Consider the following 16,294-nt stretch of genomic DNA (forward strand, 5'->3'; position numbering starts at 1 on the left):
TGCACTTCTGTGCACAACTTTTTACACTGGAACCCTTTATGGGACCGGGAAAGCCGGGGGCGGGGCTCCCAAATCTGTCTATAATAATAATTTATAATTCTTTTTTTGGGGGGAGGGCCCCCGCACAACAAATCCAAGTGAGCTCCACGCTCCCCCCCCCCCCCTCTCGTGGGTGCACCCATTGCCTTGAAGAGTTGAAACTGTGTGGCACAGAGGAGATTAGAAGAATAAAAGGTGATCCGCATTGTGTCTTCGAGACGGCCACAAGAAGCATCACTTCCGAAGTTTAATGTCACACACACAACACAGGGACACAATCAAACTATGCCTGGATGGGGGTAGCGAGAAGTATAATATGCCTATATGCGGCAAGGTTTATTTTGACTTTAACAATTTCACCCGACCCACGTACAACCGCTAAATTTTTTACAAATTAATAGAAGTGATAATAACGAAAAAGAAGAAGAGAAAGTACCCAGCAGTGGCCCATTCAGACAACTTATTCAGAGGAGAAGAATACAAATCTGATGTTAAGTTGAAGACTGATCTCACGGTTCGGCTTGAGGCATTAAGTTCTTCAGAGTACGGTGGATCATCGATCGGGTGGGTTATGGTCAAACTAAAAAAATAGTGACACTCTGAACTTAATAAACATTGACTAATGATCTGTCTTTCGCTCGGCCCCAGCGGCCAGTCTATCCTTTGGCGCTGGGACGACGAGAGAAGGGCCCAATTTCATAGCGCTGCTAAGCAAAAAATAATTGCTTAGCATGACATTTCTCCCTTGATAAAAACAGGATTACCAACCAATTTTCCATGTGATTTTTTAGGATAAGCAAACAACAGCTGAATACCAGTAAGAAGCAACAACAGGAAATTTGTTGGTAATCCCGTTTTTATCAAAGGATGAAATTTCATGCTAAGCAAATTGTTGTGCTTAGCAGCTCTATGAAATATTGGGCCAAGATCTGTCTGTCAGTCAAGTTGGTTAAATCTTGCCGTAAGAGGGCGCTCTATAAACAGACCTTATCGCAAATACCAATGCGCAAGCGCAGACTGTTGAATGAGGTGCATTGTGGGATATATATGGATCAAATTTGGATACCAGCAAGACCACAATGCACCTAATTCCAAGCTTTACGCGCGCGCCCCGGTATTTGCGAAAAGGTCTATTACGAACGACCTCTATTATATAACAGATAATCACTAACGCCTTGGGTCAAGACTAATAATACTTTGCCTGCGTAAACAAACGGCAGACTCAAGTTACACAAGTTCAGATAATCACCAACAGTTTTCCGATGATTATTCTCTGAGAGGTGTGGATCAGCGATCATGGGGTCTAGGCAGAGTGACGAAAGGGGCAGTTCATCGTCTTCTAGGCAGAATAATACAGCTTCACCACCTAGCACAAGCAGGCGAGAGGAGGCTACCGAAAGGGAGCTCGATTACACTGAATTGCTGGCGTATTTGATGCGAAGGTTTGTGGTTTGATTGTACTCTTTCGTGCATTTTGTAAAGAAGAAGGCAGTGCAGTAATCTTCAAATTTTCTGAAGCAGCACTTTAAAGGAAGAAGAAGAAGAAGAAGAAGGGACCCCTATTTATGCCATAACAAGAGTTTGTTTAAATTCATGATAACCTCGATTTAGGAACACACAAAACAATGTTTCATTTACGTTTCATGGTTTAATTGATAGACTGAGACTATTTATTGCCAATAGTATAGGCCTAGTACAGTAGTAGTAGTAATAAATAGTATAGTAATTTTGGCTACCAGCACCTAGACCCAGTAAATAGCAGTGCAGGGGGACTGTGTTCCTTTATCGAAAGTTTGACATATCGGTCAAAATTTTAGAAAAAGGAATACAGCGCCCCATTAACTGGGTTTACTTATAAATACCACCAGTGTCATGTCAGTCAGTATGTCAGTCATGTCCTTAATTCTAATCCTATATATCTATTATTATTATGATTGATGTTTATTTCAGTTACATAACACTGGCACTTACCAGCTTACTGCATTTTAGATTAGATCATAGAGGAAGAAACAGTTAGGTGATGTATTCACAGCAACAACAAGTGACGAGGCATGTTTGTCCAAATCCAAAGAATGTGCTCAAAGAAGTTAGAGAAGGCCCTATCGTCAAACTTATTTGTAGAAGTTGTTTGTTTTTCCACCAGTGATGACCAAATCATATGGTGAATGCAGCTTCGTTCACACTGCCTCAACCTTATGGAACAATCTCCCGGAACATATAAAAAACATTGACTCCATTATTAGGTTTAAGATTGCTTTAAAGACGCACTTATTTATCATTTAATTCATCCATTTTGTTTGTTACCCAGTACATCTTGTCTTTGTATTCTGTTGTGTTTTCCCAAGAGCGCTTAGGGACATGTTTGATTTCTATGTGTTATGCGCTATATAAGAATGGTTAATTATTATTTATTATTAGAAACATAATGTGTAATTTTTTTTTTTTCAGTGGCCAGATTCGATTGGTGTCGTCCAACCCTGACTGGGCTCTTGGAGTTGAGGACAGTGACGATGATACCACCATTGAGTGCTGTCCTGAGGGTAAGATTAAATAAATTCATTGATGACGAACCTTGCCTGTGACATCATTTGGGTAGGGCGTCCTCAGGATCGGAATGTTATGAATTTTCTATAGATTTTATATTTTGATATGGTATTTGATGTGCTATTTTCCAAAGTTTTATGACGTTTTTTGTCCTTGTACTCTTTTTTGTCCCGCAGGCTTGAACATTCTCTGTGTAGTATTTATTTTATTGCCTATTCTTTGTATGAACTGTTTGCCTGGAAGTAAATAAAAAAATAATAATAATAAGTAAAGGTCAAACGAAGGTCATGCTCATGAGGCCGTTCCTCTTTGTCTTGCTTACCTAACACAAGTGCAGTTTCCATTGTTTAACTATTGTTGTTTCATTGTTTTGACCTTTTATAAGATAGCAGCGTGATGACATCAATCAGATAGTCTAAATTCTTACAGGGTCTACATTTAATAATTTAAGATTATTATTAGAGTGGAATTTTTTGGACGCACCTGCACAGTGGACAACTCTAGATGGCTTTTGCCAACCAAGAGTGAATTATACACAATGAAGAATGGTCTAATATGTATTCTATTGGCTACAAAAACCTAAATCATGATGGAATATTCAACATAATTTGTGATTTTTTTAAATTATTGCAGCTGATCTCAACCCAGACACAGAAGCCATAGATGTAAGTTTTATTGAACTTTACGATTTTATTTTTGATGCCAGCCTTGAGCTGGAATATAATGTGAAGAATTTATACGTACTATACACAGCCAACCCTCCTACTATGTGTTCCAATGTGTTCCAATGCAGTTTTGAATAGGGGCAAAGCCAGGGCATTGTACTCTCAAAATTTGCATTTAACTCAAATAACTCGAGTCAAAAATGCACCTGGCCGAGAGTCAAAAACGGCTTTTCTATTATAATGACCTCTTGGCGCCAGTGACGATATTCCCCTAATTGGGTGTGAACACAGTTCTCCAGCTTTGGCAAACTGAGGGCGCTTTTTACCACACCAAATAGCCGCCACTGACATCACGATTCCTTTGTCGCGCAGGTTTGTTTGACCATGATTTACTGTGAGTTAAGAGACTAGCTATAATTTTTTAATGTTTCATATGGACTCCAGCTATTAGAAAACTGTAATATCTATATATTTGAGATCATCCTTTATTGGCTGTTTAATAATTTGTTGTTGTATTATTGTGTACCCACTACCAGGCGAGTGCATTGAAGCAGCAGATGCTATTCAGGGCCGGTATGAATCACAATTGTACCATACCCAAAGAGAGACCTGTCACTGATATGCTTCAAAAGGTCAGTGGAAACAATCTACTTTAAAGGCTGTGGACACTATTGGTAATTACTCAAAATAATTATTAGCATTACTTGGTAACGAGTAATGGGGAGAGGTTGGTAGTATAAAACATTGTGAGAAACGGCTCCCTCTGAAGTGACGTAGTTTTCGAAAAAGAAGTAATTTTCCACGAATTTGATTTCAAGACCTCAAGTTCAGAATTTGAGGTCTCGAAATCAAGCATCTAAAAGCACATAACTTTTTGTAACCAGTGTGTTTTTTCTTTCATTTTTATCTTACACCTTCGAAAGTTCGATGAGCAATTAGGCTCAAATTTTCACAGGCTTGTTATTTTATGCATATGTTGAGATACAGCAAGTGAGAAGACTGGTCTTTGACAATAACCTATAGTGTCCAGTGTCTTTATTCAGTGTTGTAACTAGTCTAGTTTTAGTGGTGGGCTCTATAAACACTCAATCCAATTAAGTCCACCTTTAAAGACACTGGACACTATTGGTGATTGTCAAAGACCAAGGTTCTCACTTGGTGTGTCTCAACATATGCAGAAAATAACAAACCTGTGAACATTTTAGCTCAATCGGTCATCGAAGTTGCAAGATAAAAATGAAAGAAAAATACCCTTGTCACACAAAGTTTTGTGCTTTCAGATCCTTGATTTCGAGACCTCAAGTTCTAAACTTGAGGTCTCGAAATCAAATTCGTGGAAAATTACTTCTTTCTCGAAAAGTACTCCACTTCAGAGGGAGCCGTTTCTCAGAATGTTTTATACCATCAACCTCTCCCCATTCTCGTTCAAAGTAAGGTTTTATGCATATAGTTAATTTTGAGTATTCATTGTTTTTTCGAACTGTTCGATTGTTCTATTCCTTTTTGATTTTATACATACAATAAAACAACTGTGAAGGTTTCATTTCAGAAGGTGGACTTTGAGATATTTCCCCCAAATCTGGGAATATTATGTCGACGCGGGAAGAATAACCCAAAATGGGAACATACAATCTCATAAATGTATCCTACCAGCTGCGATTAAAACTTTGGGGAAAGGATTTGTGATTCAAAATCTTTTGGTGAACATTTGGTTTCAATTTTGCCAGAGTAGTCCAATTTTCAGATATCAGGTTGCAATATTTTGCAATGAAGACTGCTCTTCATGTCATGGTTGTTTTCTTTTTAATTTTACAGAGAGCTGTCGGCAGTTGTCTGAGGGGTAACTTTTCCAGAGGAGACCTTGCAATGGTTTCTGCAAGGTAACAATGGTTGAGCAAGTCTTGCAGTGCCCACTTTTCTTTTTTTGCGTTTTGGACCGTTTGGACCTGCATGCCCAGCTTTTTTAGGTTTTCTGAAAATATGTAAAATAAAATAAATATAACAATTCAATTCAATTCAATAAAATGTTATTCCATACTCTTGTAGAAAAAAACAACAATGGGTGCGCTCGTTTAGCTTCCCTAGGTCGACCCCGGTGTGTGGCGTGTTTATTTTCCAGGACAAACGTGTGCAGATACTGACCCAGGGAAGCTAAATGAACGCACACAATTGTGAGAGTTAGACAGTACATAGAAATTTAACGAATCTAAAGTGCATTAAATTATACAAAAACAAGACCATTCTAGAGTAGATGCTTTACCACTGGACCACCAATCTTGCCAAAAAAGACTAAATCAATGATGGTTAGAGAGAGAGAGAGTGCACGGGTCTTCCTGAGCAATAGACTCTTCCCATGAAATGTGCTAATTACATTCAAGCATGCGTACAGACCCTGTTGGTTGGCAAACACCATAGAGTTATGCACTAAGCAGACGCGCAATCGCGCCTGCGTCACATACCCATTAGCCGTGTACAAAACAGCGCGATGTTCCCTCATTTTGCCAACCAAAACGTTAGTGCGCACGCGCTATGTGCAATTTACATCTTTCATGGGAAGGGTCCATTCCCCTGGCTAGTTCTTTACTTGATGTTTTAGGTCTCTGTTAAAAACTCATTGTTTGAAGAGCTGCTTATTTTTAATCTGCTTATTTGAATCTGCTTATTTGTAATCTGCTTATTTGTAATTGAAGGCCTATGTGGCTCATTGTATATTTTATTGTTTCTCTGTATGCGCTTAGAGAGGCTTTTTGCCCTTTACAAAATGTCTTTATTATTAGTATTTATGATTAAGTACTTAAATTTCTTGAATGACTTAATATAATAGATGTTTAATTTGCATCGGGGATAAAGAATATTAATTTTGGTTTTTACCCATACACCGATGTGTGTTAGCACTGTATACTCAGTACTCTCCCGAGTCCTGTGAAAAAATATCACAGGCATGTTACTCGGGTGGGATTCAAACCCACGACCCTTGCAATTCTAGAGCAGTGTCTTACCAACTAGACTACCAAGGTTGCCCAGCAGCTAGAGGCAGTTCGAATCCCAAGTACCGAGTATACAGTGCTACATTGTAACACACATCGGTGTATGGGTAAAAACCAAAATTAATATTCTTTATCCCCGATGCAAATTTAACATCTATTATATCGTTGCGGTACCCGCTGCCAAAACATAGGATTCGAACTGCCTCTAGCTGCCGGGCAACCTCGGTAGTCTAGTTGGTAAACACTGCTCTAGATATGCAAGGGTCGTGGGTTCGAATCCCACCCGAGTAACATGCCTGTGATATTTTTTTCATAGAACTCGTGGAAAGTACTGAGTATACAGTTCTAACACACATCGGTGTATGGGTAAAAACCAAAATTAATATTCTTGAATGACCTCTGACCCACAGCTATCTACCAAACTCAATGAGGTCTATCGCACAGTACAACACCAAGGCCTTCTGCGGGAACTACTCCAAAGACGGCTCTGTGTTTCTATCGGCGTGTCAGGATCAGGTTCTGAGGGTGTATGACACGACAAAGGGAAAGTTTGAGAAATTTAAAGAGATCCGAGCCAGAGATGTCGGCTGGAGTATCCTAGACACAGCTTTTAGGTTGGTTATCATAAAATTGAGTTCGCTAAATTTTTGACCATGTAAGGGCGCTCTCAAACATACTGTTTTCACTTCTGGGGGTTCGTCTGCACAGTTTTATCATCGACGTTCTGTCACTTCTTTCATGACTTTGCGCCGTAGTTTTAATTTGCTTTTGAGGTGGGTTATAAATAGCTCCTTTTAAAGTCTTATTGTCCAAGATGAATATGATATCCGTGGTGGTAATGTGTTCCCGGCTTTATAACTGTTTTGTGTATGAAGGAATAAACCCCCAGATATGGTAACAAAATTGTTGAGAGTGCCCTCACATGGGCATATAAGTACGGTGGATTCGTCAGACTAAAGACACAGTTTCAGAATAAGCTTTTGCGAAGTTCTATAACAGATGGCGAACACCCTGAATGAATGTGTACAGCACAACAGTGAATAATTGCCCTTACTTATAGCAGAGCAACTTGCTACACAAAACCGATCTGTTGCTACTCAGTTTTCTATAATATTGCCAAATTTAATTTTGTTTTATAACGGCAACTTCTCTCCCCCCCCAAAAAAAGGGGGTTAAAAATGAGCATTTAAATAAAAATGTGCCGATGTGTTTTCTCAAAATATTTTTTTTGTTTCTGATTTTATTTCTTGGCAGTCCTGACGGTAACTACCTCATCTATTCTAGCTGGTCAGAATGCAGTAAGTCCAATCACTATTCTAAATTGGGGCAACAAGAAAATCTCTCACTGCTTTGTTTGTGTAACGAATTGGGGCATTTGGTTTGAGATATCGTCGAAAATCTGGAGCGGTTATGTCCACGCAGTTCTAAGGAATAATCTGTATTTCGAATAATCTGAGAAACATATCCAACAGTAATACCGCTCAGACTCAAATATTGGGGGAATAGAAACGACATATCTTTCTTTCCTTATAACATCATTGCTTCAATGTGACCTGATTCTCAAAATACTTTCTGTATCGGAAGATCTTTTTGTTTTAAGTGCAAGCATTTTTTTTTTTTCATTCAAAAAAAAAAAAAGACAAAACATTGAAAACATATCAAGCTACAATTAAACCGTTACCTTCCACTTTGTGATAAATTGTACTATCGGAAGATGTTGTACTTCTACCCAAGTACGTTTGTATTGCAAATAGTTTTAAGAGTGATTACCAAGCGTTTCTCTTCCCTTTAAATTGATACAGTTCACTTGTGCAATGTTCATGGAGAGTTTCAGACCCACAACTCGATGGATCTGGAGCCAACAGATCGACACTTCTGCCCTTTCTCCATTCAGTTTTCCAGTAACAACAAAGAGATTCTAGCAGGGTAAGTTACCCTGGACAAAAAAAAGACTTAAAGACACTGGACACTATTGGTAATTGTCAAAGACCAGTCTTCACACTGGCTCTCAACATATGCATAAAATAACAAACCTGTGAAAATTTGAGCTCAATCGGTCATCAAAGTTGCGAGATAATAATGAAAGAAAAAACACCCGTGTCACACAAAGTTGTGTGCTTTCTCATGCTCGATTTCAAGACCTCAAATTCTAAATCTGAGGTCTCAAAATCAAATTTGTGGAAAATTACTTCTTTCTCAAAAACTACATGTACGTTACTTCAGAGGGAGCCGTTTCTAGTTTTTTATATTACAAACCTCTCCCCATTACTTGTTACCAAGTAAGGTTTTATGCAAATAATTATTTTGAGTAATTACTAATAGTGTCCACTGCCTTTATGCCACTTAGATTCTAAAAATGTCTGGTTCAATGACTTATTATTCTTTATTTTAGGGCCAATGACGGCTTCCTGTATATCTACGACAGAGAACTAAACAAGAGAACAACACGGGTAAGAGTCATTAGCCCTTAACTTCTTCTTTGTTATGGCCAGGCGGTCTAGAGCACTGAACTTGAGTTCTGGGCTCAATTTCATAGAGCTGCTTAAGCAAAAGATTTTGTTTGCTAATCAGAACTGACAAATCCCGTTTCTGTTAAGCAATACTTTTCGTGCTTAGCAAGTTTTTTTGTGCTTATAGGCTTAATGGAAATTTTGCCCCGGGAAGAGGCAGCAGAGGGATTTGATTGGTTTATAAAAATATATTTTAAAGTATTTCCTTAAAGGAACAATTGATGATGATAGTAGAAAACACCCCTTGAAATATTTCTGTCTGAAATGGCATATTTGATGAGAAATTAATAAAACTAATTCCCGTTTTGAATTTATCGCTAAGTGAGCATTTTATTAACTTGCATCGATGTGATGCAAAATATATAATCTGTGGTTTTTCACTATTTTCTCGTGACCCAGATGGCCGATAGATCTCAAAAATTCTATGGGCTTGTCAGTTTATGAACATGAGTGGATTGCAGTAAGTGCGCACAGTGCCAGCAACTGTTTTGTTAGCAAAAACCATTTCTGTCATTTTCCTTAAATCGATTTGTCGCAATGCAGATAGACGCCCATGAAGACGACATCAATTCAGTGAAGTTTGCGGACGATTCCTCACAGATCCTCTTCTCGGGTGGTGACGATGGTATGTGTAAAGTATGGGACCGTAGAATGCTGAGTGATACAGCATGTGATCCTGTGGGAGTAATGGCCGGCCATACGGACGGAATCACATGCGTAGATTCAAAGGTAACAGTTTGTCAATTGTTTTTTTGAAAGGGCGGTTTCACCCTTCCTTAACATAGGCATATTCAGTTGACCAGTAGACCAACACCCCCCCCCCCATAAACACTAAATTAACCAGACCACATTGCCCTTTTATTAGTTTGACTGTTATTATAGTTATTGTATAATTCTAGTATTGAAACTTAGGATGTTTCATAACTGACCTTAACCACTGTAACTCACAAGCCTAAGGAAACCTGTAAACATGGTGCTTGCTACATGTGAATCAGACCGGCAGCAAATTGTGCAGTGCAGCACGTTGTACACATACTATATATATTGACTAGAGCGCTAACACCTAGTTATACACGCGCTAAGGTTTTGAAGTGGTGTGGGCGCATCTATGTTTATGTTCAAACCAATACAAAAGCTTGAATTTTTGTACGCCTATTGTACGGCTATTTGCATGATAGTGCGTTTGTTCTTTTCTATGTGTCATCGAACCAAAAAATGCAGCAAATGTGAACACACAATCTGCTGATCAGCGTACAAACTGCAAGCGTCATGTGCGTCATGTTTAAAAGGTGCGTGTGCTTTTTTTAGTATGTCAATCAAGTCGAACTTACAGTTTTCATAGAGTGGACGTGCGCAAATGGGCAGTCGCGCACGTAAGCGCACATGCCGAATGTAAAGAAATCGCGGCAATGTGTGTTCTCTTAAAATTAAAAATCGTTCCGTGGTCACGCAACACATCAAACATGTCGACGCCCAGAGTGGCTTCAAAACGCAGAGCAAGTTATCGCTCTAGTCAAAATATATAGCTCTATGGTTGTACACCACTACAGGGTGCTATGTAAATGAAGCAAGTTTCATAATTCAAACACAGTCCCCCATACCTTGCAGGAGAATACTGTATGTTAAACCGCCTTTAGCGTCACTGAGTGACGAAAGTACCCTTTTGATGGTCATGAATTTTTTTCAGTATTTACTTAATCCATGACCCAACCTTTTAAAGGCAGTGGACACTATTGGTATTTACTCAAAATAATTATCAGCATAAAACCTCACTTGGTAACAAGTAATGGGGAGCTGTTGAAAGTATAAAACAATGTGAGAAACGGCTCCCTCTGAAGTAATGTAGTTTTCGAGGAAGAAGTAATTTTCCACGGACTTGATTACGAGACCTCAGATTTAGAATTTGAGGTCTCGAAATCAAGCATCTGAAAGCACACAACCTCGTGTGACAAAAGGGTGTTTTTCTTCCATTATTATCTCACAACTTCGATGACCAATTGAGCTCAAATTTCACAGGTTTGTTATTTTATGCATAGATACAGCAAGTGAGAACACTGGTCTTTGACAACTACCAATAGTGACCAGTGTCTTTAACATTCTAAGTATATTTTTAATTGTCAGGGAGATGGACGTCATCTCATCACCAACTCCAAGGATCAGAGCGTCAAACTCTGGGACCTCAGAGTCTTCTCCCCTAGCTCAGCTATCTCCAGCTGTAGAAAGGCTGTAGCTGGACAGACATGGGATTATCGCTGGCAACAGTTACCTAGGAGATGTAAGTGTGAATTACATGGATATGTCAAAATAGTGTGGTACCTGTTGGGGGATAAACAAGTCAAAATAGTAGTAATATTAACCAGTTTTTATATATAGCGCTTTTGACGCCCGACGGGGGTCTCGAAGAGCTTCCAACATTTTTACCCCTGGTCACAGGGCCTTAATTCATTCCTTAAACCATTTCAGCTCCCTGGGGAGTACCGATATACAGCCGGTGCATCAAATAAGCGCTACTCGGCTAAATCAATTACAAGAACCATCTCTGCCCTCAAAGGTAACCATTTACTCCTGGGTGGAGAGAAGCAATTATAGTCAAAGTGGTTTGCTCAAGACATTGATAGGCTGATGTTGTTGCTTACCATTATTTACTATTCTTTTTTGTTTGCCATTATTTATTATTCTTGTTGGTTTGCTCATCACATACAGCAAAGAGGACAAATAACGTGAAGGGCGATACGTCATTAATGACCTACAGAGGTCACGGAGTGCTTTATACGTGTATCAGGTGTCACTTCTCACCTGCTTTTACTACTGATCAGGTTGGTGTTCTTGGAATGTTTTGTAAAATACCAAAATGAAGCCCAGTTCATACTTCCTGCGAATGCGGTACTGTTTTTGGCATCGCACCTATCTTTTTGCTTGGAATTTTTCACAGGAGTTGAGCACATTTCAACTGATACAAATTATTCATTGGAATTTGAGACGTAAAATTTTGCTAGAAGTATAAACCAGGCTTAAGTCTCCTTATGGCAGATTTTTACGCTTGCGGAATTGATGTTAAGGGTTCTGGTACTTTTTGTACTCTGACACAAAATACAGATTTACGTTACGTTTACACGGTTTAAATATACTGATGATAGAAAGCTTGACTGAAATTAATACTAACTGAGGTGTTGTATTTTTTTTTTTAAATGAGTAAAACAATATTATTTCGTTAAACAATATAAGTGGTGCACCAATTACAACGATGTAAACGATAAAGAATTTTGGCAGGTAATTATTTCTGTTAAGCAAGATTATTTCTGCGCTTAGCAAGATTTTATGCTTACACTTACAGGCTTTATTATGTTGACCCCTGAAGAAGAAGTTCAGTGAATTGCAGAATGATAAAACAAGATCATGAAAACATGAAAGTAAAAGGAGAGGTACAAATCTATGAGGTCCAGGATTTTTGTGTTGAATTATGTCAATCTTTGTGTCTTTTTGTAGAAATATATCTACTGTGGATGTGCAACTGGAGGAATAATTAGTAAGTTTCCTTTCATTTCTGTAATTTGGTTTGACAATCCCCCCCCCCCCTCCCCATTGAAACTATATGTGCGACTAATGTCAAAGTCACGACTATTGATTGCTTAGTCGAGTCACAGCTACCGTTATTTTCTACAAAAAAAAACCGTGCCGCCATGATTACTACAACAAAGGTGAAGACTCCCTGCTGGTGTCACCCACAACTATTCATGATAACATAATATAATTATAAAACACAATCAGACATCAGTCACACAATCCTTCAATCCATTTAGCACAGAGTTGACCATTTTGCGCCTAGGGCAAAAAATATGCTGCAATACATCTTGAAATTTAATGATTAGTAGCAACCAGCAATAGTGTTAAAGTCGCAACTATTTGAGGCGCGTCTGGTCGAGCAGTAAATTTCAGGCTACTTAAGTCTCCTTTGCTTAGTAATATTCTTTCCTTTTTATTCTCAGTTTATGATGTCCTGACGGGAAAGATCGTGAGGAAACTGGACGGACACAGAGAGTGTGTTCGAGACGTCTCTTGGCATCCCTTTGAAAACAACATCATCAGTTCATCGGTAAGAAAGAAGGGATTCTAGATAAAAGAATATTAGATAAAGCTTAACCCTTACACCAATGTGTGTGTTAGCACTGTATACTCAGTACTTTCCTGAGTTCTGTGAACAAAAAAAATCACAGGCATATTCCTCGGCTGTGATTCAAACCCACGACGGTTGCATTCAAATTTGACTGACCGTGAACTGACGAACTGATATTATTGGTCCTGGGGTCTATTTCACAAAGAGTTAGGACTAGTCCTAACTTAGGACTAGTCCTAGGAGATATACAAATTGCATGGATAGTCCTAAGTTAGGACGAGTAACTGGTCCTAACTCGAGATAAGACTAGTTCTAACTCTTTGTGAAATCCACCCCTGCTGCCCAAGCACTACAAGAGTGCTGAACCCCCCCAAAAAACAGAGCTTGAGTCCGATGGTCTATCCGCTCTTCCACAGCATGCCACGCTATTGAGTGTTTATTGATTTGAAAGCTGGAGGATGGAAATATTTTGTCCGCTTCCATAAAACATTGATGAAATAAACGTTTTCGTTTGCACTTTTGCCATTTGTTTTCTTTTTCCTAACCTCAGCTGCAATTTGTTTAAGTTAATTATTATTATTGTTATTTTTTTTATTATGTGATTTATTTTGTAAATTTTGATGGAGTTCGTAATGAATCCAGACCCGATTATGGTTGCTAATAAAATAATAATCATTATTATTATTTACTATCCTTGTTTACCAGTGGGATGGAAGCCACGGCATGTGGGAGTACAACCGTGATGTTAATGGAGAATGGGAAGATGATGATTCAGACGATGATTCGGACGACTCGGGAAACGACGATGATATCTTCCATAGATTAAGGAGACCCAGGAGACAACCACAGAGGCTCTAGAGAAGTAGCTCCAACATTTTCTGTTGATTTTGGGGGTTGAACAAAGAATCGACTAGAGTGGGATTTGAACAAACGACCTCTGGATTATTGTGCCAGCGCGCTACCAACTGAGCTATCTAGCTGTTGGCGGTGTCCCTATTTTGTCAATATCTACGTTCGGGGGTGCTAGTCAGAAGCCTTACAACCGTTAACTGCCGTGTAGCCAGGGATCACACCCAAATTACGATACAACCTGGGAAGCGGCAGCCAGGGGATCACCTGAAGAGGATGCGAGTCGCCAGTTACACAAGGCCTGAAGGCCTATTCAAGGTGTGGGCTACAAACCAGCTATATTTTCCAGGGGCCGTTGCTACCTACTCCGTTGCTGAAACAGGGTTACCCCCTCTACAGTCCATATATATGTAGGTTTGGGTATTATCCTTTGGCTGGTAGAGCAGAAAGTACTACCTCCCAAACTTAAAGGCAGTGGATACTATTGGTAATTACTCAAAATAGTTATTAGCATAAAACCTTACTTGGTGAAGAGTAATGGGGAGAGGTCGATGGTACAAAACATTGTGAGAAACGGCTCCCTCTGAAGTGACGTAGTTTTTTGAGAAAGAAGTAATTTTCCACGAATTTGATTTCGAGACCTCAGTTTTAGAACTTGAGGTCTCGAAATCAACCATCTAAACACACACCATTTCGTGTGACAAGTTTTTTTCTTTTTTCATTATTACCTCGCAACTTCGACGACCAATTGAGCTAACTTTTCACAGGTTTGTTATTTTATGCATATATGTTGAGATTGACCAAGTATTAATACTGGTCTTTGACAATTACCAATAGTGTCCAGTGTCTTTAACTGGTGGTTTTGGTTCAAGCTGTAGCTGTGATGTGTCTCTAACTGATTAAACCTTGGGTTGGAAGCTTATATAGGTCCAGGTGCAATAATCCATAGTCAATAACTGATCAATAGAATAGGGGCTTGCAATTGAGTGATTTCTCCAGCTGTTGTGACAAATCAGCTCAGTACACAAGGAAGGGATGTTATTTTTGTTTCACGTGATAGTTGTTGCAGATCTGTGTGATGTTTGTTGACACATTTTTTGAAAAACAAGTTCTTCCATTTCAAATAAAAATAATAACAAATTCTTATATAGCGCATTTCACAATAAAGGTATCAATGCTCTTTACATTAATGCCCTGGTCATGGGGCCAATAACATCCCTGTACTATTCCTCAGCTCCCTAGGGAGTATACAGCCCTGAGCTGTCTGTAAGGCACTTGTGGCTTTTTCATACACAATATCAACCTCTACCCTCGCAGGTACCATTTATACCCCTGGGCGAAGAGAAGCAATTATAGTAAAGTATTGTGGTCAAGGACACAAGTGTCACGACCGGGATTCGAACCCACACTGCGGTGAATCAGCACTAGAACTTGTATTTGATGCTTTTAACCACTCGGCCATGACACTCTACTGCAAACTCTCAATGTTAGAATTTCGGAAGCACTTTTTGATACAATGTTACTGCAACGAAAAAACTCAGATTAAACTTTCTGATTTGACCCCGAGTTTTGTATAATTATAAGACCACGCCGAGCATTTTTAATCTTTGAATGTGTTGAAAGGGCAAGGCCAGTTTCATTTTGCAAAGGGCACGAATTCCACTGGAAAGTCAATGGGAAATTTGTGAAGGGCACCAAGGCAAACACAAGGGGCAACAGAGGTCATGGCCCCCGTGGCCTGCGTGTAATTTAAGGCCTGATAACACGATTGCAGTTTGAAGTACACATGTACAGCACAGGTAAAAGCAGTCAATATTTGTTTTATAACAACCCATACTGTACATACATCGTGTAGATATCAAGGTACCATTAAAGACACTGGACACTATTGGTAATTGTCAAAGACTAGTCTTCACAGTTGGTGACATGTATCTCAACATATGTATAACATAACAAACCTGTGAAAATTTAAGCTCAATCGGTCGTCAAAGTTGCGAGATATTAATGAAAGAAAAAACACCCTTGACGCACCATTGTCACACGAAGTTGTGTGCTTTCAGATGCTTGATTTCGTGTGACGTGCGTGCAAGGGGTCAATCTTGAGATATATACCATTATGCAAGTCAAACATATAAATTGGTTTCAATTTTAAGTTGTTTTATTATTTAAGTACAGAGACGAACACAACGCAACATCGCCCTCAAATGAGAATCATTTTGAACATTGAGGAAATATAATAATGTTACACTCTTGAAAGATTAGATTTTAGAATGTCTGTTTTTTCCCACATTTTGATTTGCACTACAAACTAAGTAATGTGTTATTAATTTTTAATTAATCTACTTCCTCTTTGAAGTACATGTATATTGAAGTTTAAATATAGTTTATAAAATCTTCCCTTTATCTGGAGTAGCGAAAGGGCCAGTATTTACTATGACGTGATCAAAGATATATTTAGAAAAATCCCCTTGGACACTATTGGTAACTACTCAAAATAATTGTTCCTTACTTGGTAACGAGCAATGGAGCGATGTTGATAATATAAAACATTGTGAGAAATAGCTCCCTTTGAAGTAATCGTAGTTT

The 16,294-nt window shown here is 38.9% G+C and overlaps 1 protein-coding gene across 1 annotated transcript; it reads left to right on the forward strand.

Moving 5' to 3' along the window:
* The first annotated feature begins 1,266 nt into the window (after positions 1-1,266).
* Positions 1,267-13,808, forward strand: LOC117289242 (DDB1- and CUL4-associated factor 11-like). Its single transcript, XM_033770271.1, has 15 exons — positions 1,267-1,481; positions 2,488-2,579; positions 3,217-3,248; positions 3,785-3,880; positions 5,064-5,128; positions 6,646-6,849; positions 7,490-7,533; positions 8,038-8,161; positions 8,628-8,685; positions 9,289-9,474; positions 10,867-11,020; positions 11,449-11,561; positions 12,232-12,271; positions 12,732-12,838; positions 13,565-13,808. Exons 1-15 carry the CDS (start codon positions 1,336-1,338, stop codon positions 13,715-13,717), a joined length of 1,614 nt encoding a protein of 537 aa, XP_033626162.1. The 5' UTR covers positions 1,267-1,335; the 3' UTR covers positions 13,718-13,808.
* The last annotated feature ends 2,486 nt before the right edge of the window (positions 13,809-16,294 follow it).

The sequence above is a fragment of the Asterias rubens genome, chromosome 4 (genome assembly GCF_902459465.1).
Source record: "Asterias rubens chromosome 4, eAstRub1.3, whole genome shotgun sequence".
Lineage (NCBI taxonomy): Eukaryota > Metazoa > Echinodermata > Asteroidea > Forcipulatida > Asteriidae > Asterias > Asterias rubens.